This window comes from Dipodomys spectabilis, unplaced genomic scaffold (genome assembly GCF_019054845.1).
Source record: "Dipodomys spectabilis isolate Male_0828 unplaced genomic scaffold, ASM1905484v1 ptg000329l, whole genome shotgun sequence".
Classification (NCBI taxonomy): domain Eukaryota; kingdom Metazoa; phylum Chordata; class Mammalia; order Rodentia; family Heteromyidae; genus Dipodomys; species Dipodomys spectabilis.
The window spans coordinates 5545822-5568862 of NW_024871006.1; the positions used below are offsets into that span (position 1 = coordinate 5545822).

At 45.2% G+C, this 23041-nt stretch overlaps 1 protein-coding gene across 1 annotated transcript; it reads left to right on the forward strand.

Annotated features, from left to right (window-relative positions):
• The first annotated feature begins 247 nt into the window (after positions 1-247).
• On the forward strand, positions 248-22689 carry Mfsd11 (major facilitator superfamily domain containing 11). Its single transcript, XM_042702646.1, has 13 exons — positions 248-612; positions 1126-1181; positions 3534-3641; positions 4131-4210; positions 4332-4428; positions 6196-6254; positions 6964-7108; positions 10584-10624; positions 14541-14606; positions 16962-17087; positions 19935-20109; positions 20851-20986; positions 21698-22689. The coding sequence occupies exons 1-13, from the start codon at positions 517-519 to the stop codon at positions 21860-21862; spliced, it is 1350 nt and encodes a 449-aa protein (XP_042558580.1). The 5' UTR covers positions 248-516; the 3' UTR covers positions 21863-22689.
• Positions 22690-23041: the final 352 nt, after the last annotated feature.

Sequence of the window (23041 nt, forward strand, 5' to 3'; positions counted from 1 at the left end):
GTCAGTCACGGACCCCCTTCTCCCAGCTCCCGCCTGCTTTGCGCTGGGACCTGCTCCCCAATTTCCCCTCCCCCCCCCTTTCCCGGGCATGGTCGGTGGGGGCGGGGAGGGAGCGATTGAGGGCTGAGCGCATGCGCGGCCCGCAGACCCGAGACTACCTTTCCCGGCGGGCGCTGCGGCTGCAGTCAGCTGACGCGTCCCGTGACCCGCGCGGATTGGGGCCGGCGGGCGGGGGCCGCGGCACCGCAGCTGCTCGCCCTTGCCCTTAATCCCCGCCGCGGGCCCCTCCGGCCCTCGTGGGCGTCCGTCTCTTCCTCCCTGTGACCTCCTCCCGCGGATGTCCTAACTCCACCCGAGGCCCGGGACGCCCGGTCCGAGGCCCGGGCCGCACCGCCGGGCCCCCGGGTCCGCTTCTGCTCTCACCGTCTCGTTTCTTTCCCCAGGGTTTGCGGGGTTCACCCCGAGGAGAGCTGACTGTCCGGGGCCGCCGCTGACCTGCGGCACAGCGGAGCCAAAATGTCCCCGGAGTCTAAAAAGCTCTTCAACGTCATTATCTTAGGAGTTGCCTTTATGTTTATGTTCACTGCCTTTCAAACTTGTGGGAATGTGGCGGTGAGTGGAATCCGTACCCCCTCCCTGGAAGGGCCTATCTTAATGCACCCCCAGAACGACCATAAACTTGGAATAGCACGCGTACATTGCACCTTCCCACTTCCCACGTGGGCTGCTTCGTTTTCTTCGATTAGGCTTGATTTCACGGGACAAGACATTTCTCCCTTAATGGGACGTTCAGATGACCCTTTATTTTCGGGCTTGACTCTGGCTGATGCTGGTCCGAGTTGTTTTGTTTTTTGTCTGTATTGGCTCCACGTTGGTGCTTGGATGGTTAAGGTAGTTAAAAAAAAAAAAACCTGGGCACTGATAGAGCTGGCCGCTCTCTCCCGGCCCCACCGTTGATGTGTCCTGTCCAGTCCTGTTCTGTCTCCTGTCATAGTGGACCTGTAGTGTTGAATAGTGACCATTGTGAATTTTGACTTTTTTTCTTTTTGAGTTCTTGCAGTTAGACTTTACAAGGGGAAGGGAGCTTGAAAGCGTTTTTGTTGACTATTTTTATCTTCTACACAGCAAACTGTCATCAGGAGCTTAAATAGCACAGATTTTCATGGCAGTGGATATACCAGGTATTGTACTGTACGCTGCTTTTCCTTTATATAATGGTAGTTGCTTAAGTCTTGTCAAAGTCTCCAGCAATAAAATAATGACCTGAGTAGTAGTGATTGCTTCCCATTCCCCTTCCTTTTTTTTGGTATTTGGAAGTAGATAACACAGAGATGATGAGTTTAGATTTCCTGTGGAAGTAGAAACCAGGCTTGAGATCCTGGCTTCACAACCTGATCGCTTTACCTTGAGCATGTTATTTCCTTGAGCCAAGTTGATTTGCTCAGACGAAGGACATAGAACACTTTCCAAAGTGGGGGACAAATAATAAGCACTCAGGTATCACAACTACATGCTCCCAATCCTGAACAGGTCAGGTGTTCATGTGATTCTTGAAACATTTGAGTTTTTCATATTTGAAATGTCATTACTATTTCATTTGCAACTTGGAGTTTGACTAGGAGTTTTTAGATTTTTTTTTTTTTGGGGGGGGGGAGGCTGGTCGTGGGGCCTGAACTCTGGGCTGTCCCTCAGCTCTTCAGCTCAAGGCTAGCGCTCTACCACTTGAGCCACAGCACCACTTCCGGCTTTTTTCTTTTTGCTTATGTGGTGCTGAGGAATCGAACCCAGGGCTTCATGCATGCAAGGCAAGCGCTCTACCACTGAGCCGCCTTCCCAGCCTCAAGTTTTTAGATTTTTGTTAAGATGTTGACTGCCAATTTTACAGAAAACAAAGAGGAGTGGAAGTATAGCTTCAATGGTAGAGCACTGCCTTGTAAACATGTGGAGGACCTAAGTTCAAACCCCAGTACTACATACATAATACATGAAAAGGCTTTCACAAGTCACTTTCACCTTGTGATAGTAACTGGGAATGTAGTACGTACAGGTATACACACATTTCTCAATTTGACAAAAACTAATTGATACGTTTATCTGTACAACATGTGTTTTGAAATATGTATACATTGTGGAGTGGCTAGATTGAGCTATATAAACACATTTCTTATTTTTTATCTAGGTATAGGTACTAGATTGTGATACCACTTGCCCCCAAACTCTTCTTATTTTGATTCTTTGTTGCTTACCTGAAGCTTTGAAGATGACATTTGACAATAAAGGAGTCCAGTTTCCCAAGTGATTAATAGCAATACCATAAAATTTTTGTAGCCTCAAGTATTCTAAAGAATGAATGAGAAATATATTCGATAGTGAGAGGTTCATGAAAGCCAAAGAATAATATACTATGAGTTTACAGATTCACACACTGGCTAGTAAATGAAATCAGGACTCTCAAAATGGTTTTGGTCTCATTTTGCACACACAAGAAAAGACATAGTAGGGCTGGGTCAGTAGTAACTGAGAAAAAGTTCAAGTGGAACCGTTATTTTGAATTAAATAGATTCTGTGCTTTGTTATTCATAGCAAAGAAATGTGTGTAGTTGTCAGGAACTAAGTTTGTATAGCAACTGCTTGACCCAGTCCTGGATTCAGTCACATTGCCAGGATGGGATACTGGCCTACACCATTCACCAGCAACCCAGTTAATCTGTTTAGCACAAGTTAGATCAAGAGCTCTACTCCAATTTTCTATAATGAGAATAATATCAAAACTTTCTTCCTGGAGCTCTTAGGCTAAAAAGAGGTAACATCTATAAAGTCTTAGCCCTGTTATATGTTCTCATTTACCAGTTGCATTGAAAATTGATTCAAAGAGACATCTGAGCTGTGTATAGTGGCTCATGCCTGTAGATTTAGGAGGCTGAGAGCTGAAAAGGTTTGTTTAAAAATCAGCTTAGGCAGGAAAGCCTTTGATGCTCTTTTCTCTTAACCAGCAAAAAGCCAGAAGTAGAGGCATAGCCCAAGTGACAAAATTCTAACCTTCAGCTAAAAAGTTAAGAAACACTATCTATGCCCAGAGTTCAAGCCCCAGTTATTGACATAAAAGAGAGAGAGGGGGGCTGGGAAGGTGGCTCAGTGGTAGAATGTTTGCTTTGCATGCATGAGGCCCTCGGTTCGATTCCTCAGTACCACATAAGCAAAAAGAAAAAAGCTGGAAGTGGCGCTGTGCCTCAACTGGTAGAGCACTAGCTTTGAGCTGAAGAGCTGAGGGACAGCGCCTAGGCCCAGAGTTCTGGCCCCAAGACTGGACTCAAAAAAAAAAAAAAAAAGAAAGAGAAAAGAAACATCTGATAGTATTTCACTATTTTGTTCAAAAGAAAACCTTAGTATGATAATTCAGTTGAAAGAGATAATTATAAATTCTAACAAAAGAACATGAATGTTTATTGCCAAACATTCAGACTGAGTAGAATTTTGAAGACAGTCCTTAAACATTCTGTTCTTTTTCTCCTTTATGCGTGTTATGTGTGCAGCATGGCTATTATTTATAGCGTGTTCTCCGCTTCAAATTTGATTACACCATCAGTGGTTGCCATTGTTGGCCCTCAACTCTCCATGTTTGGCAGTGGCTTGTTTTATAGGTGAGTAGTGCAAGACTTTCACTTAGAACATTTCTAGCATCTTTCAGGCACACGCTGTAAACAGTCCTCTTCCTACCCCCCACCCTGCCCTGTGCTGGGGATTGAGCTCCAAGTATTCTACTTTTTTTCTGGTACTTCAAGCCATAGTACTGGCACAATCCTAAATATCTCCTTGCAGATTGAAAAAAAAAACTTTCTTTGAATTACTCTTGCTTTCTATCAAATAGACAGGGAGTCAAGTGAAATACATAAATCCTGCAAGCTCTAGAGCTAGAGTCCATTATATGCTAAGCTATACACAGAGGCCACTACAATCTGATAAAAAGTCAAATAACCAAGGAAGAAACAAGCAGCTCACATCATCAATACCAAGGCAGTGCTTTGCAGGTTGAGTTTAAGAGGGCTCTCCCAGCTGACTCCTAGAAGGCATGCTTGGCTTTGTGTTTCAGGTATTGTTTGACCGTAATACATTGACCTGTTATATTTTAGCATGTACATTGCCGTTTTTATCCAGCCTTTCCCATGGTCCTTCTACACAGCGTCAGTCTTCATTGGAATCGCAGCTGCTGGTGAGCATGTTTGTTTATGTTGAATCTCTTTCCTGGGCCCTATAAAGGGTACCATTTAGGTGTATAGTATGTGAAGCCAAGTAATTTCATTCCCTTGATAAACTTTTGGTTTGAATTTTAGTACTTTGGACAGCACAAGGAAACTGCCTGACAATAAATTCAGATGAGCACACTATTGGGAGAAACAGTGGGATTTTCTGGGCACTCCTGCAGTTTAGGTAATAATCCTTTTGGATCTCAATCAAAGTTTCCTTTGGTTTTGTTTTTTTGTTTTTGTTGTTGTTTCATTTTATTTGTCCTGCCATCTGTTAGGTCTTGATTTCATTGCAAATGCAGATTTTCCATGTTGTAGTTGTAGGACCTAAGTTCTAGCTGAATATGATACAGATGCTTTTTACTTATTTTTGGTGGGGAGGGATCAGTCATAAGGGTTGAACTCAGAGACTAGGCATGCCATCCCTGAGCTTTTTCACTCAAGGCTAGTGCTCTACCACTGTGAGCCACAGCTGCACTTCTGGTTTTGGGGGGGGGGGGGGGGGTTAATTGGAAATAAAGAGTCTCGTGCATTATCCTAACTGGGCTGGCTTTGAACCATGATTCTCAGATCTCAGCCTTCTGAGTAGCTAAGATTAAAGGCACGAACCTACCAGTGCCTGGCAAACAGGTGCATTTTAATGGAATTATTTAAATTGTGTGGAAATGACTTTATTTGAACTTAAGATTTGTAAGGAAGTAATATTCTGTTTAGCATCTGCTGTATTTGAGGGATTGGGGGATTATTTACTTAAGTTCACATTATCCCCAGACAAACTCCTGAGGTAAGAAGGTATCTCTGCCCTACAGAAGAGAAAACCAAGACCAAAAGTCATTATCCAGTTTAAACCATTGTTATCTAGATGAGCTACATTGCTTAATAGCTCTGGGAAGAAACACTGAAATTTAGCCTTTTTTTGTTGGGGGGGGAGGGTGGGTCCGGTCGTGGGGCCTGAACTCTGGGCCTGGGTGCTGTCCCTCAGCTCTTCAGCTCAAGGCTAGCACTCTACCACCTGAGTCACAGCACCACTTCCAGCTTTTTTCTTTTTGCTTATGTGGTACTGGGGAATCAAACCCAGGACCTCATGCATGCAAGGCAAGTGCTCTACCACTGAGCCACCTTCCCAGCCCCAAAACACTGAAATTTAGAAGTGAGATTTAGTTACACCACTATTGAATGAAACACCATGTTTCCTATTTCCCAAGAAAACAGTCATTGTTTTACTGTTTGTTGGGTTTCATAAATCTGACCTGAGGATTTACCTTTATGAATTTTGCCTAGAATTTTGGCCTTGATAATGCTTAATAAATGAAAATGACTGTTTTGAGAACAGCCTTATTATGTTTCCCAGACTAGCCTTGAACGCTCAGACTCATGCATTCCTCCTGCTTCAGCCTTCCCCTGCAATCCTCCTGCCTCAGCCTCCCAAGTAGCCAGAATTGTAGGTGTTCACCACCTTGCCCTTTGCAAGTGTTGAAGTGAATGATTGCTTGCCAAGAAAGTATGATTGCTTAAAAAAAAGTACGGTAGCTATGCCCATAAGTCCTAGGTTCTTAAGAGATTTCTTTAAAACTTAGGATTTTAAAAGTAGCCTAAGTTTCTACCCAAGAAATCATTTCCAGGGTTCCATGAAGTCACATGTTTCAAAGTGAGTCAAGTCCTCTGTAGGGTGGTTCTGAGTCAGGTTACTGTCACATGCATGTCACTGGAATTCTGTCTGGGTCAGTTAAGTGTCTCAGAAAGTCAGGGTAGAGTTACTTTTAAATAACCCAGCACAGGTAAATCCCTTCAAAAATAACCCAGCACAGGTAGATCCCTTCAAATTCACGTCTTTTTTTTCTCTCCCTCTCCATCCCGTCTGTCCCTTTCTCAACAAATAATGACAACAATTGTGGGTTTTTTGTTTAACCATAATAATTTTCTAGCAATCACTTTCTTTTCTCCCCCCCAGCTTGTTCTTTGGAAATCTCTACATATATTTTGCCTGGCAAGGGAAAACTCAAATATCAGGTTTGCTTTCTTCATGTTGCTTTATTTAGGTGTGTTCAAAGCATAATAGCATCTCTGCAGAAATACCCATTATTGTCTTACTTAAATATCGTACTAATGAACTTCACTACCCAGGGTTCTCTCAGATGTTTGCTTTTAATGGGCTTTTTGCATGGATTATGTTATTAAATGAGAATTACAGTTATGACTATTTTGTGGGATATCTCAAAGGACAAGAGCAATTGTGCTATATGCATCTTTACTGGTCAGTCCTCAGGAGCTTTTCCCTGCTGTTTTATCTGTGTACTTCTTTTGCTGTTTTCCTTTTAGCTTGTTAGTATATCTCTATCTGAAAGACAAAGGTAGAAATGCCAGTTTGTCTACTCATTTTGTTAGGTATTTTGTTTTATTTTGATTTTTTTGGTCAGTTATGAGGCTTAAACTCAGGGCCTGAGCACTGTCCCAGAGCTTTTGCTCAAGGCTACTGCTCTTCCACTTTGAGCCACAATGCCACCGATTTTTAGGTGGCCTTTCCTGCCTGGACTGGCTTTGAACCTCCATCCTCAGTTCTCAGCTGCCTGAGTAGCTAGTATTATAGGCATAAGCCACTAGTGCCCAGCTCTCAGTCTTAAGTTTTGACTAATTCATTAAAGAGGAACATCAACAAGAAAGTGTGTACAGGTCACTTAATTCTAATACTGTTTGGTCATTGCTGTCTTCTTTTTCGTAGAGAGTGACCGGAGAACAGTGTTCATTGCTTTGACTGTGATCAGCCTTGTGGGGACAGTTTTGTTCTTTCTCATTCGGAAGCCAGATCCTGAAAACGTCCTTGGAGAAGATGAATCTTCCGAGGACCAGGAACCAGAAATCAATGAGTAAGAAGCTGGAAACGTTTTTCCTTTTGTATGTGAAAAGAGAGTTTGAGTAACTCTAGAGATTACAAATCTGCTTTGCTGGAGCTGGTAACTGATAGTGTATAGGCTACACAGAGACAATGCTTTAAGGTAGAGCTGTGAGAGAGGAGGAAAGGAGGGAGGGAGGGAAGGAAATCTTTATAGAGGATTCAAATCCAGTCCTACCTTTGCCAGTGTGTGACCCTGGACTACAGCCATAATCTCTGGATGCCTCCCGGCCTGCCTTTCCTCTCTCTCTTCAGCCCCTGTTCCACCCCCCCCCCCCCACGTTTCCATGTATAAGGCTCTAGTCTTTCCCTCAGCACCTGTTCCTGCGATCCACCTCTATAGCGGTGGTAAGAGAGGGGTGGTACTGCCAGCAGTTGTCATCACTAGACGCTTGGCTTACAGTACCTGGCTTTTGTACTACCCTACTGACCTGTGTCGGTGGTTTCCCCAAAGGTGTGCAAATGGGGACGTAAGCATGAAGTCCTTTGTGTAAATCATCTGAACTCTTTTTTTTTGGTGCCTATACTGGAGCTTGACTTCAGGGCCAGGGCATTGTTCCCGAGCTGCTTTTGCTCAAGACTGACACTCTGTGGTGTTTCATTGGAGATAAGAGTCTCACAGACTTTTCCCGGCTGGCTTTCAGCCATGATCCTCAGATCTCAGCCTCCTGAGTAGTTAGGATTACAGGCATGAGCCACTGACACCGAGCTTTACCTGAACACTTTTCAATTGTGACAGTATTTGAAACTTTGTAGAATTGTCTCTATTTGAATAGAAGAAATGAGGACGTATTCCAACCATCCACCCTCATTTTTCTTTGCTTATGAGTTGTTAAATTGCAAATCTTGTCTTACAGCTTTTTTATCTATCAGAACTTTTTTTCCTCATTGAGATAGGTTTTTGCTACATACCCTGGCTGGACTCAAATTCAGGATCCTTCTGTCTCAGCCTTGTTTTTTGGTGGGTCCTGGTCGTGGGGCCTGAACTCTGGCCCTGGGCACTGTCCCTCAGCTCTTCAGCTCAAGGCTAGCGCTCTACCACTTGAGCCACAGCGCCACTTCCGGCTTTTTTCTTTTTGCTTATGTGGGGCTAAGGAATTGAACCCAGAGCCTCATGCATGGCTCTACCACTGAGCCACCTTCCCAGCCCCCTGTCTCAGCCTTCTGAGTGCTGGGACTACAAAGCAGGTGCCACACTCTGACTATTGTTTACATATGTGTATATCATATAGATACATATAACCATGCATGTACTGAATAACAAGGTTTCTGTCAGCCATGGACTGCATGTAGAGCACGGGCCCCTGAGGTTAGATTGCTTGGTGAGGCCAGCCAGCTGAGTTCCCATGAGTGCCCTCTGTGGTATTTGCTTATTAAAATTGCCTAATGAGGCATTTCTCAGAATGTTGTCTGGACATTGACAATTATGTTTAAAGCATGGACTAGTAGATATTGGAGAAGATGAGGTCAGAATATTGCTTTGCTTACTTAGCATTTATCTTTAGCTTTGTCTCCAGAAGGTAAAACTTCTGTGTCTTTGTTTTGCAGATAGCACTGGACCATGTGCCAGCCCTCCCTTAAACCTGGCACAGTTAGATTATGCAAGAGGAGATAGGAGTTTGCACTTGAATCTTGGTGTGTTTGGAAGCCTTTGGCGGTGTAGGCAGGACCTGGTGGTGAACCTTACAGAAAATGCCAACAAGCAGTTCACATCTGCCTTTTTATCTCAAGTTCATGTAGTATATATCTGAGGACCTAGAGCTGATGATCTCTAGATCCTCCTACCCTTCCTGCCTGCCTGCCTGCCCTGCCTGCCTGCCTGCCTGCCTTCCTTCCTTCCCTCCTTCCTTCCCTCCTTCCTTCCCTCCTTCCTTCCCTCCTTCCTTCCTTCCTTCCTTCCTTCCTTCCTTCCTTCCTTCCTTCCTTCCTTCCTTCCTTCCTTCCTTCCTTCCTCCCTCCCTCCCTCCCTTCCTCCCTTCCTCCCTTCCTTCCTCCCTTTCTCTCTTTCTCTCTTTCTTCCTTCCTTTCTTTCACTCTTTCTTTCTTTTCCTGTGCCAGTAATAGTGCCTTGGCTTTTTTACTCAAAACTGGCAGTCTACTTCTTTTTTTTTTGGTCCGGTTGTGGGGCCTGAACTCTGGGCCTGGGCGCTGTCCCTCAGCTCTTCAGCTCAAGGCTAGCGCTCTACCATTTGAGCCACATGGCACTCTACTTCTTGAGCCACAGTTCTACACAATACTAGCTTTACAATGGTTAAGTTTCCTGGCTGTTAACCACGATCTTTAGATCTCAGCCTCCTGAGTAGCTAGGATTACAGGTGTAAGTCACCTTTTGTACCAGTAATTTGATTATTCTGAAGCCCCAGCCTCTCCCTTAGGTAGATAGTGAGGTACATAAATAGGTAGATTGCTTTCTTTTCTTCACTTTTTTTAACCCCTCCATCTTTCCTTTCCTCCATCTTTCCCTGTCTCCCTCCTTCTTTCCTTCTTTCCTATATTATTTAATGATCTGGGGATGTAAACTTGGCTGATAGGGCAAGAATTTTAATTTTTTTTGCCATAATCTTTTTATTAGTCATACCTAAAATTGCATTATCTCACTGTCTCCCACAGGTAAAAAATAGAATTATTTTATAAATAAGGAAATGAAAGTAATTTGTCAAATCACCTGACAGTGGCCAAGTCAGGATTCCAAAGCCCATGTTATTTTTGTTTTGGTTTGTTTTGGTTTGGTTGGTGGGGGTGTGTGTCATGGGGCTTGAACTCAGGGCTTGGGTGCTGTTCCTAAGCTTTTCTGCTCAAGGCTAGCACACTACCACTTTTAGCCACGGCTCCACTTCTAGTTTTCTGGGGTTAATTGGAAATAAGAGTCTCACAGACTTTCTTGCTGGGGCTTGGTTTCAAACCTCAATCCTCAGATCTCAGTGTCCTGAGTAGTGAGCCACCAGTGCCTGGCCAAAGCCTATGTTTATAACCAGAAGGTTGCCCTGAATATCAGCCATGTCACACAGAAGGTAGTCATGCGTTTGAAGAATGTTAGTACTGGAAGGCTTATTTTTACATAATACAGACGATGGGAAATTGAGTACCGGGGGATTATTATAGCAAGCTAGAATGCTCTTGTGTTCTACCTGCAGTGTCGCTTTTGAAACGGGAGTAGTCAACATTTGTAGTAAGCTTATCCTGAGCCTTGTCTTTCACTGCTCACAGTAGCGCGGTGCTGGGCAGCAGGTATGATGAACACAGTTTATGTAGTGAGGCCTGGAGCCGGGAAGGGACCCCGGGAGCAAGGAGCATTCAGAGTCATCGCAAATATGTGCTAGCCCACATAGAGGACAGAGCTTTTTTTTTTGGACTTAAGTGAACTAGATAAGTATACAGTTGGGTAGGATGAGGCTGTTTGCTCTCTTTTTAATTGTCAAGGGAAAAATTATTTCATTTTATTTCCTCAGGTCTGCCCAGAGCAATATGACAAAGGCAGTAGAAGCATTTAGTAAGTATTTTCTGTGTCTGAAATTCAAGGTCAATTGGGGAGTGCCTTTAGTTGTTTTGCTTTTCCCTTTGCCCTGGAATCTTGGGACTAGTGGTTCCCCAGGGTTTTTATTTTTCCAGGTATGCAGCTCAAAAATACATGAGTCTCTTTCAGTTGCCTAACATGGGGTGTGGGGTTAATGTAACATGACTGCCCTCCTGAGCAGGTGGGGCGGGAAGGAAGCTAGGCTCTCAGGAGAGGACAGGGTGAGTTCACACAAGAGGTAAGAGCAGATGGTTTGCCCAGCCTGAGATCAGACCAAGGCTGCAAGGAGCAGTGGTTCTTAAGAGCTGTCCTACTCGTCCTCTGATAGATCTCTCTGGTCAGGAACTCTGCTAAGCTCTCCCCTTGCTTTCCTGATTCTCACAACAGTTTGTTATCATCATCTCCATATTAGAGACGAGAAAATTCTTCAAGAAATTGTCACTTAAGACTAAAGGCTCAAGGAGAACATGAAGCACTGAGTTCAAGCCCCAGTACTTGTGGGGGGGAGGGGAGGAGATGCCACTGAGTCTTCCGGTCTGCTGGTTCTTTTCCTCTTGGGTACTGTGCACCAGTAGTTCCGGTCACAGACAGGGCATTTTAACCAGTGGCCAGTGCATGGAAATGGGGAGCCGTCTGTGTGGTTGGGAGTGTGATAAGTTGAGGGAGCATGTGGTTATCAGCATCCATGCTTTAACTTTGACAGGCCGGCAGCATCTTGCTGACAAGACAACAGGCTATTGCTAATTTGGGTTTTCAAGCTGGTTAAAAGAAGAAGAAGAAGAAAATTACCCCAAGTCAGTAGTAGATGGCTGAGCTATGGCTTGAGTACAAACTTTGAGCCAGTGGTGGACTTCAGTGGCCCCTCAGCCACAGGCAATGGCATTTGATTTGAGGCTCTCTTGGTCGAGGGCAACTATCCTCCATTGGGAGTAGCCTTTCTGGGCCACAGTCTGAGTAAGTCTACTGTTAACTGGCTGGTCTTAGTGGGGGACAGCCCCTATGGCTGCTAAGTTTGACTGGTTGTTACATTGATAGAGAAATTGTTGCTCTAATCAGCTGGCCCAGATGACACAGGCGTTTTTGCTTTTGGCAAGGATTTCCTATAGCCTGTTTGTTTTTTATCCCCCCTCTGGTTCTAGTCCTGGAACTCAGGCGCTGTCCTGAGCTGCTTTTGCTCAAGGCTGGCACTCTGACACTTGAGCCACAGCTCCACTTTCAGTTTTTGAGATTTTTTTTGTTTTGGTAGTTTATTAGAGACCAAGAGTCTCCTGAAGCTGGGCACTGGTGGCTCATGCCTGTAATCCTAGCTGCTCAGGAGGATCGTGGTTTGAAGCTAGCCCAGCCAGAAAAGTTCATGAAAATCTTCTCTTCAGTTAACCACCAGAAAAACCAGAAGTGGTGCTGTGGCTAGAGAGCTAGCTTTGACCAGAAAAACCCAGGGGTAGCACCCAGACCCTGAGTGACCACCCAGCCTCATAATTGACACAAAAAAAACAAAAAACAGTCTCATGGACTCCCCTGCCCAGTCAGGCTTCAAACCATGATCTTCAGATCTCAGCCTCCTGAGTAGCTAGAATTACAGGTGTGAGCCACCGGTTCCCAGTCCTGTAGCATGTGTCCACTGAGGCCTGAACCTTGAGTAGAGACTATTTCTTTTTTTGGGGGGGGTGGGGGGTCTGGTCGTGGGGCCTGAACTCTGGGCCTGGGCGCTGTCCCTCAGCTCTTCAGCTCAAGGCTAGCACTCTACCACTTGAGCCATAGCGCCACTTCCGGTTTTTTTCTTTTTGCTTATGTGGTGCTGGGGAATCAAACTCAGGGCCTCAGGCATGCAAGGCAAGCACTCTACCACTGAGCCACCTTCCCAGCCCCGAGACTATTTCATTAAAGCTGTTTTACCAGGCTTTTTAGTTTGTGTACTTAGTGCATTTCAGGAAATCCTTCATAATTATAAATTAAGTTACATGTAGAATTGGGTAGGTTATAACCTGATCACCCTGCAAAGTCTGCCTCTCAGCTTTGCAGGTCTAGGAACATGACTGTCAGTAGATCCACTATTGATCAAAGGGCACAAGTTAAATCAGCTCACAGAAATTGAGATTTAATAACGTGTGAAAGCTTGTAATACTTATTTATTTTTGTTAGTCATGGGGCTTGAACTCCGGGCCTTGGCACTGTCCCTCAGCTCATCAGCTCAAAGCTAGCACTCTACCACTTGAGACACAGTGCCATCTCTGGTTTTCTGATGGTTTATTGGAGATAAGAATCTCATGGACTTTCCTACCTGGGCTGGCTTTGAACCGTGATCCCAGATCTCAGCTTCCTGAGTGGCTAGGATTACAGGCATGAGCCACTGGTACCCAGTAGCTTGTAATATTTTAAAGCGAGCTCTTTTGTTTTTGGTTTTTTTTTGCCTGTCATGGGGCCTGAACTCTGGGTCTGGGCACTGTCCCTCAGCTCTTCAGCTCAAGGCTAGTGCTCTACCACTGGAGCCACAGCGCCACTTCCGGCTTTTTCTGTTTATGTGGTGCTGAGGAATCGAACCCAGGGCCTCATGCTTGCAAGGCATGCACTCTACCGCTGAGCTACCTTCCCAGCCCCAAGCGAGCTCTTTTGGACCTGGCTGTTTCCTTCTTTTTCTCAGAGGCCTAGAAGGCCAAGCTGGCTTGTTGATGTGCCTCAGGGTAGGAGAGGGAGATGGGAGATAGATAGCTTCGGGACTTATGATGTTTCTGGAGTATTTAAGTGAGATTTTTATTTGTTTTTATTATCTAAGTGAGATCTTTAAAATTTATTTTTGAGAAGTGATAAAGTTCTTTTGTTAGACTAATTGTCTGGAAACAGGACTGAGCTCTACAAAAAAGGAATTGAGGACTTACACTCTGATAAACTTTAAAGCATTCTTCGAATTATTTTGAAAACACTGAAACAAAAGGCAAAGTTTATGACATAGAAGAGTGCAGGGACACAATAAAAGCAAGTCTTGGCCTAGCATGGTGTCGCACTTATTTCCAGCCACCCAGGGAGGCAGAGGTACGAGGATCTGTTCCAGGTTGGCCTGGTTAAAAAGCCTAAGATCTTTCTTTTTTCTTTTTTTTTGGGTCCGGTTGTGGGGCCTGAACTCTGGGCCTGGGGGCTGTCCCTCAGCTCTTCAGCTCAAGGCTAGCGCTCTACCACTTGAGCCACAGCGCCACTCCTGGCTTTTTTCTTTTTGCTTATGTGGTGCTGAGGAATCTAACCCAGGGCCTCAGGCATGCAAGGCACGCGCTCTACCACTGAGCCATCTTCCCAGCTCTTAACAAAAAAGTAATCAAAGCAAAAAAGGCTTGGGGTATGGCCCAAGTGGCAGAGTGCCTACCTAACAAGTGTAAGCCCTGAGTTCAAACATAAAAGTTTAACTTGTCAGGGCTGTGGCATACTCTAATCCTGACTCAGGAGGCTGAGGATCATGGCTCAAAACCAGTCTGGCTAGACAAATCCATGAGACTCTTAGGAAGTACCCTAGCTTTTATATGGTCAGCGTCCCTCCTTGAGGCCAGCCTTCAATCTGCCCTGTGATGCCCCCAGGAAGTACATGCTGCCAGTGGCCCACTTTGACCCCTGCCTTCCCAAGTCTTTTCCCCTCTTGTTTGGTTCTGTTTTTTTCCACATGTTCCTGTTCTAAGAGCTGAAGAATACCTTGAGAAAAATGGTACTCAGCGCATACTTAAGCCCTTGAAACAGTCTGTGTATTGGGCAGATTTAGTTCATACCTTATGAAGTTTAATCTGAAAAAACTGTAACTTGAGTCACAACATATTTGTTTGCTGGTTTTGTTACTAGTGAAGAAATGGTTTCGGACTTGTACAGATAAATTTGGATGTATTTAAGTCTCCTGACTTCTTTGTCTTTGCAGAAAAGTCTCTGAGGTTGTGTGTCACCAAGGAGATGCTGCTTCTCAGTGTTACAACCGCTTACACAGGTAACACTTGCCCCCATCTTGTCTGTCTCTCCCTGTGTCCGCCTTGTCGCCCCCCCTGCCAACTGTGTACCCTGCCCATCTCACTGACTCCTCTAGGAGGAGACCTTGGAACATTGCAGAAGAGCCAGATCTCTTAGTTGCCCAAACAAACAACAGAAAAAACTAGCACAAAGAGCTCCCTGAGGTTGGGCCTGGATAAAGCGTAGGGTCACCTTTGCTGTATTCTGCTGAGGATAGTTTGTGCAAAGACAGCAAATGCCAGGCTCATGGCTCACAAGAACCAGCAAATTTAAGGCAGTTGGGAGCGCTGCAGGAAATAGCCAGGAACATATCACTGAAACTATGTACGCTAGGAGCACTTCTTTGTGGTAGTAGGATTTCAACCCAGATCCTAGGGCTTGCTAGGAGGTGCTCTACCACTGAGCCATTCCTCCAGTATTCATTATGCCACCTGGGCTGGCTTGGAACTCAGACTCCGCCCACCTTCCCCAGGTGCTAGGGATCCCAGGTGTATGTGGCCAGGCCCACTAAGATCAGGTAATGAATTGGAAGCAGGTGATAATGTGATGTGCTGACAGGTGGAGCCCTGGGGCTTGAGAATAAAGAGGACGTCATTTCCTTTCCAAATGTGCTGCAGTGTACCATTTAATACTTTGCCTTGTGTTTTTAGGAGAAATAGAAAAACAGAACATCTCTTGGACTAGGGACATGGCTCAAGTGGTAGAATGCCAGCCTAGAAAGCATAAGGCCCTAAGTTCAAACCCCAGTACTCCCCAAAACAAAAAAGATCCTCAAATCAAACGTCTTTATGATTTACTTTGAAGATTTTTAACACTAAGGAATTAAGGTTACTGACATCCTAACTTTTTACTGTAACTTTAGGAATTTTCTTTTCCTAGAAGGAAGGTTTAATGAAACTACCATGTGAGTACTGTGAATAATGAATGGTGGAGTGGTTTTTCAGTGTAGCAAGAATAGTTGAACTGAATGAGGTGGCTCACGCCTGTGGAGATCAGGAAGATTGCAGTTCAAGGCCAGCTCAGGCAAAGAAGTAGCACATACACATACCTGTCATCCCAGCTGCATGGAAGCATAAATAGAGGGATCACAATCCAGGACGGTCTGGGCATATTTGAAACCCTAATGTAAAACTAAGTAGAAAAGGGCTAGGGGGCATGACTCAAGTGGTAGTGTACCCACATAGCAAGTACAAGTTCCTAAGTTCAAACCCCTAAATATGGTTGAAAGAAAAAGAATGGGACTAGTTCTCATAAGAATAGTGTTCACTGTTACAAGTTCATGTTAGTTATATCCTCTGTCTCTTGCCTCCCTATAAGCAGAGTGACAGGTTTCAGCCTTAGGATACCTCTTTCTTGAGTTATATGAGTTGTTTTGTGTTGGTCTTGAGGCTTGAAATCAGGGTTTGGATATTGTCCCTTGAGCCACAACTCCACTTCTGGCTTTTTGGTGGTTATTTGGAGATGAGAGTCTTAGGGCGGGGTGCCGGTGGCTCATGCCTATAATCCTAGCTACTTACAAGGCTTGAGATCTGACAGTTGTGGCTCAAAGCCAGCCAGGCAATTGCCGGTGAGACTCCAGAAGTGGTGCTGTGGCTCAAGTGGTAGACCACTAGCCTTGAGCACAGAGGCTTAGAGCCCAAACCCTGAGTTCAAGCCCCAGGGCTGGCAAAAAAAAAAAAAAATTCTTAATGGACTTCCCTGCCTCAGCCAGCTTCAAACCTTGGTCCTAAGATCTGTCTCCAGAGTAGCTAGAATAACAGGCGTGAGTCACCAGTGCCCCATGAGTTGTGTGTTTTTATCTGATCTGTTTGTCAACTGCTTTCTTGTGGTGTCTTAGCTTACAGTGCTATCCCAAATTACTGTAGCCCCGGTGGTTGAAGTAACAGGTATTGTTTCTCACAGTTCTGGAGGCTGAGCATCTTGAGACCAGGCTGTCAGCCTGGTCAGGTTCTGGGTGAGGGACACTTCCCAGTTTAGAGATGGCTGTCATCTTGTAGGCGCTCATGGGAGACAGAGAAAGCTCTTTGGTGTTTGTCCAAAGGACACTAATCACATCATGAGGTTCCACCTTCGTTGTGTAGTTGATTACCTCTTGCACACCACTTCTGCAAATGTCATTACGTCCTGGGGGGTTTTAAGATCTCAAGTCCACACTGTGTGGCTTATTCCCTTCCAACAGTTCTGTGAATAGCAGAAAGTCAGGTTGTGCCTGGAAGGTGCATTTCAGCCCCTATGCGTTGTTCTGTTTTCTTTATTTATGTAGACAGGAAGAAAAACTAGGGAAAGGAGGATGTAGATGTAAAGCTTAATTAAATCTGATTTTTCCCCCCCAAAGGTCTGGAATTAACTTTTTTCTCTGGTGTATATGGAACCTGTATTGGTGCTATGAACAAATTTGGAACAGAAGAGAAAAGCCTGATTGGACTGTCTGGAATTTTCATCGGCATTGGAGAAATTCTAGGTTCGTTACATGCAAAATACCAGTGCAGTGCTGGGCACTGGTGGCTCAAACCTGTGGTTCTAGCTTACTCTGAAGGCTGAGATCTGAAGATCACAGTTGAAAGCCAGCCTGAGGAGGAAAGTCTGTGAGATTCTTATTTCTGATTAATCACCAAAAAGCTGAAAATGGAGCTGTGGCTCAAGTGGTAGAGCCCTAGCCTAAAATAGCTCAGGAACAGTGCTCATGCCCTGCATAACAAAAGAAGAAAAGAAAGAAACCATAAATACAGCCTGGCTTAGAATCCTTGAGGAGCAAGTCTAGGAACCCTGGCTTGGTAGCTCTGATTCTCAGTACCATTTGTGTGTCCATCAGTTCAAGCCTGTCTCATGCCAACTCTAGAATTAGGGCCTAACTCCTGGCGAAAGACAGAATTTAAAAATAATAATAAAATCTCAGTTGTCTCGTTCGTGTGTGTTTGTGTGTGTGTGTATATGTGTGTGCGTGTGTGTACACAGGCCTCAGTAAGTCCACTCCAGAATGCCCCTCTGCTTTCTACTGCTAGCAGAAGCCCCTCCCCTGCTTCCTGTTTGCTTACTTATTTACTCTTAGGATGGGCCTGTCATTTCCTATTTTTCCCAAATGGTTTATCACTCAAAACAGCACCGAATTGTTATGGTGCTGCTGTGGTCCCAGCTGTGGCCAGGGAGCCATTCTGAGTAGGCTTGTGTGTCCCAAGGGCCTCTGCCACACAGGTGTCCCTGGCTCCTCTGGCCTTCCCTGCCCCAACCCCTGGAATCCCCCAGACTCATGGCTCCAGAGTACCTGCTGAACAAACAGGCTGAGCAAGCAGGAGGCCCTGAGTTCAAACCCTAGTATTAGTTCTTGCCTCAGTGATCTCACTGATACCACAGAGATAGTAATTTTGTGTATGGCTATTACTGTTTTGGGACTTTGCATTCTATTGCATTAGTACCTTGCTGTGTGAATATTTTGTTTTTGTTTTTGGTGCCTGTCCTAGGGCTTAAACTCATGGCTTGGGCTCTGTCCTAAAGCTTTTTTGCTCAAGGCTGGTATTTGTTGAACCACAGCTATACTCTGGCTTTTTGGTGGTGAATTGGAGATAAGAGTCTGGTAGATTTGTCTGCCTAGGCTGGCTTCAAACTGGTATCCTCAGATCTCACCTACAGATGGGGTTTTGTGTGTGTTCCATTACAGTGAAGCTCCTCTCCAATCAGAGCTCTTGCTCTTCTTACGTTTTTCTTTTTTCTGTTTTCTTTTTTTTTTTTTTTAGTGCCAGGTCTGAGGCTTGAACTCAGGGCCTGGGTGCTGTCCCTGAACTTTTGTGCTAAGACTAGTGGTCTACCACCTGAGCCACAGCTACACTTTTGGCTTTTTCTGGTGGTTAATTGGAGATAAGAGTCTCACAGACTTTCCAATGAGGCTGGTTTTGAGTCGCGATCCTCATCTCTAACCCCCCCTGAGGAGCTAGGATTATAGGCGAGAGCCACTGGCACCTGGTATGTTTGTTTTTCCATCTGGGCTTTTAGGACTAGTTTGCCTAACTCCAAGGAAAACCTCACTGGATCTAAATGGAGATAAAATACACTTGATGTCCCCAACTTCCATGAGATGACCTTTGCCCTACCCAGTGCCCTGTGAATGAAGTCTCCCAAGGGTCTGGATGGTGAAGCGCCATCCACTCCCAGGGCAAGGTCCTCCCTGATAGCGCGGGTCCTACTGGTGGTTCTTTTCCCTGGCCTCTGCTAATGCACTCCACGATGCTGAAGATAAAGAGCGCCCCCTGCTGATAGCACGGGGGACTGCTGGCTCTATCACAGACAGCCAGTCTTAGCTCTGTTAATACCCAGGCTCCTTCTTGTGCTACAACTTGATTAGGAAAGGATCTGCCAAAATGTTCTCCAGGGGCTGTGCCAGCCAGAATCCTCACCAGCATTTGGTGGTGTCAGCACTACTTACTAAAATATATTTTTAATTCTTTGTGTGTGCTGACGCTGGGCCCAGCTTGAGCTCAGACACACACTCTCACTGGGCTTTTTTCCACTCAAGGCTGGCCCTCTACCACTTCCGCCACACCTCCACTGATGATATATCTTTGGTACATGACTGTAGATTTTGACACATGGTACAGTGTGACATTTCAGTACATCTTTGGTCAGTGTGTAATGATCAGGGATTAGGGGAGGGTAACCAACACACAGCCTTCATTCGTTTCTTTGTGTTGGGAAAACTGGATGTCCTTTCTAGTAGCTACTTTGAGATATTCCACTGATTTCCACCAACTATAGTTAGTCCACTGTGCTATGGAACAGTAGATGTTTTCAGCTGCCATCCTTCCCCCAGTGTGTTAGGGTTGGTACCCAGATCCTTGGACATACTAGGCCAGCACCATGCCACTCAGGGTGGTACAGATTTATGTTTGTTGGTACAGTAAGAATTTTAAAAGTGACAACTCGTGGTCTTCTGTCCTTGTGCTGTCGAGAGTCTATGCTGTTCCCATTGTGAAACCTTCATGAAGCCCTTTTCCCTGTGGAAAAGGGGTCGTGGTCTCTAGCAGCTGTGATTGAGCGGTTGTGCCCTTTTGAAACTTCTGTAAGTTTCTCTTATAAGCTGTAATTCAAAAGAGGTTGCTTTGGGGGTATAACAGTTCATTCGAGAAGAGCAGGACCATTACAGAACTGCTACTTCATATTCAGTTGTAGTCATTAGTATCTGTTCGTCATTGCTGCAAGTGCGTTTGTGGGGAAGATATTGGACAGTTGAGGACATTCATTCCTTGGATTAGAACTCAGAACTAGTTAAATAACTTGCTGGTACCATTAGTGATATGTCTGCCATCTTGGTTTCTAGGTGGAAGCCTCTTTGGCCTGCTGAGCAAGGATAATCGTTTTGGTAGAAACCCAGTGGTGCTGTTGGGCATCCTGGTGCACTTTATAGCTTTTTACTTAATATTTCTCAACATGCCTGGAGATGCCCCAATCGCCCCTGTGGAGGGAACCAACAGCAGTGCCTACATCAGACCAAGGTATAGTTACCACCACCACCCTTGACTTGAGGGAGGGTGGGTGGGAGGAAAGGGTCACTGGGTATTTGGAAGAGAGCCCTAATCCTCCTCAGAGAGGCTCTTCTCTTTAAAAGGTCATCTGTCAAATGTTAATGGAGCCAGAATGAGTTTAAGTAGAAATCCTTAGAGATTCCCAAGTTATTTTGCAATGGTTGCTTTTAACCTTTTCTCCTGCTAAATCTGCCTCCTCATCAAGGAAGGAGCATAGAGGATCTGATCTGAATTTTATATTTCTGCATTAGTAGTAACCTATCCCAAAGTTAGGGCTTGGAGGAACAGCAAAGGGGAGAAGGGTGGTGAGGGAGACTGCCAGCTGGGGGTTCACAAGAGTTTGGAGGCAATTGGTTGATTGCATTCTACTCTTAAATTCATTATAGATACAGATGTTTGTGTATGTATCCATAACTCTGAGTGGAGCAGAGCCTAAAAACCAGTTTTGGCGTCTCAGATAGTAGACTAGAGCTTGCTCAAATGTGAAGCCATGTGCATTTGAGTCTAATTTCTGACCGTAAATCCTACTGTAGGAGCTGGAGAGTAGCATGTTCCAGCATATGCAAGGGCCTGGACACCAGCCCCAGCATTGCAAGACAGACCTGAAAATTCTAGGATCCATTTATCTTTGTTCCCACATGGTTAAATGCTTTTGTGGGTGAGTTGCTTTTATATTTTAAGTAGCTCTGAATCAATCTGTATTTTCTTTAGCAAAGAAATCGCCATCCTGTGCAGTTTTCTGTTGGGCCTGGGAGACAGCTGCTTCAATACCCAGCTGCTCAGCATCCTGGGCTTTCTCTACTCTGAAGACAGTGCTCCAGCCTTCGCTGTCTTTAAGTTTGTTCAGGTAACCATCCAAATCATGTTGAAAGTGCTTTGCCTTCATGCTTACCTGTTTTTATTTGGTCATTTCTTTTATGGGTTGGGTTTTTTTTTTTTTAAGGTATGCATGTGCCAGTCTTGGGGTTTGAACTCAGGGCCTAGGTGCTGTCCCTGAGCTCTTGTGCTCAAGGCTAGCACTCTATCACGTGAGTCCCAGCTCTTCTTTTAGCTTTTTTTTGGTGGTTAATTGGAGATAAGAGCCTCATGGGCTTTCCTGCCCAGGTTGACTCATTTCTCAGCCTCCTGAGTAGCTAGCATTAGAGGAGTGAGCCACTGGCGCTTGGTGCTATTGTGGTTTTTAAATGGAAATCAGGGGATTTTGGAGGGATTTTGAGTAGAACCAGGAAGCAGTGAGCTTCCCCCTACTTGGAGACAAAGAGTGTCCATTCTGGTCTCTGCGCTTAGATGAGAGATTTCCCTTCACCCACCACGCAGACAAGTGCTTTTCCCAACCTGCATGTTATCGGCAGCGTGCTGCTGGAAGGAGGAGAGGCTGATCTCTGCTGTCCACAGAGCCCGTGGTGCCTGCCTGCTGGGGAGGTAGTGACAAGTGAAGTTGTGTCTGCGGGGAAAGCGAGTGCTGTCCTGGGGGTCAGGAGTATCGGAGCTGGCTATGGAGCTGCCTATGGAGTCGTTCAGCCCTGTGGGCACTCTGATATGTCTCATTTCTTTGTAGTCCATCTGCGCAGCCGTAGCGTTTTTCTACAGCAACTACCTTCTCCTTCACTGGCAACTCCTGCTCATGGTGGTGTTTGGGTTCTTCGGAACGATTTCATTCTTCACTGTGGAATGGGATGCTGCCGCCGTCGTGGCCCGGGGCTCTGAGTACCGAAGCATTTGATGAGGTGCCGGGGAAGGGAGGCGTGTACCTTCGGAGACCGCGGCTGCTCCAGAGCTGGCTGCAGAAGCTGTCTAGCATTTCCACAACGCGTGGATGATGCGAGTGTGGAAAAATCAAAGCCTGAGACTGTTCCATCAGACAGAGTCGGTACTGAAGTTTACAGCTGCTTGGCTACTTAACAAGCGGAATAAGGGAATCCTGTTGTGTGGTTATAATTGTTCAAAGATGTTGTTTTCTGATTCACCTATCTCAAGTTCTTTATAATCATGTTAGACAGTGCAGAGGTTTTCTTCTCTCTCCTGTGCCCATTGAGCCATCCTGCCATTGTCCTACAGAGAGCCTCGCTGGGCGAGGCAAGCTTGCTGTGTGCTACGGAGATGCCCAGGCCACGCCACACGGGCACTGTGGAGCAGTCCTATGCTGAGGTGCATCTGACTTCAAAAAGATGGCTTCCTCTTGGAGTGCTTCGCTCCCAAAGTTCTCTTACCTTCCTCATAGCAAGACGGGCCAATTAAGTATTATAAAATGAGGTAAACATTGTCTCGCTTAAAATGTAAGTGCAACATCTGTGACAAAAACAAAAACATTGGAAAGTTAAGCTAAGGGAGGGCTTTTGCTAGTCATTTTCCTGAAAGATACAATGCAAACAACAACAAAAACCCCAGCAAGTTCTAGGGCTAAGTTAGACCCCCTCAGTCGCTGTGCTACAGAAATGGGGCAGAACTATTTGGAAAATGTTTAAATGCAAATGTTCACTTCCTCCATAAAATTCTGAAAATTGCAATATACTTCAGAAACCATAAAATTCACCATTTTAAAAAAGAGTACAATTTCATGGGCTTTTTTTTTTTTCTTCTTTTTAATTGTGCTGGTCCATGGGCTTGAACTCAGGACCTGGTGCTGTCCCTAAACTTTTTCACTCAAGGCTGGCGTTCTTACCATTTGAGTCACACCTCCACTTCTAGCCACTTCCAGTGGTTAATTGGTGTCTCATGCCTGTAATCCTAGCCACCCAGGAGGCTGAGGTCTAGGATCACATTTCAAAGCCAGTCCAGGCAGGAGACTCTTACCTCAATTAAACACCACAGAACTGGAAGTGGCACTGTGGCTCAAAGTGGTAGAGTGCTAGCCTTGAGCAAAAAGAGCTCAGGGACAGTGCCCAGGCCCTGAATTTAAGCC

Bases quoted from the DNA above. Each gene is read 5' to 3' on its own strand.
- Mfsd11 (XM_042702646.1), top strand. From the start codon at position 517: ATGTCCCCGGAGTCTAAAAAGCTCTTCAACGTCATTATCTTAGGAGTT. The intron at 3,642-4,130 runs GTGAGTAGTGCA...GTTATATTTTAG, and splicing joins GGCAGTGGCTTGTTTTATAG to CATGTACATTGCCGTTTTTA. The intron at 10,625-14,540 runs GTAAGTATTTTC...TTGTCTTTGCAG, and splicing joins AAAGGCAGTAGAAGCATTTA to AAAAGTCTCTGAGGTTGTGT.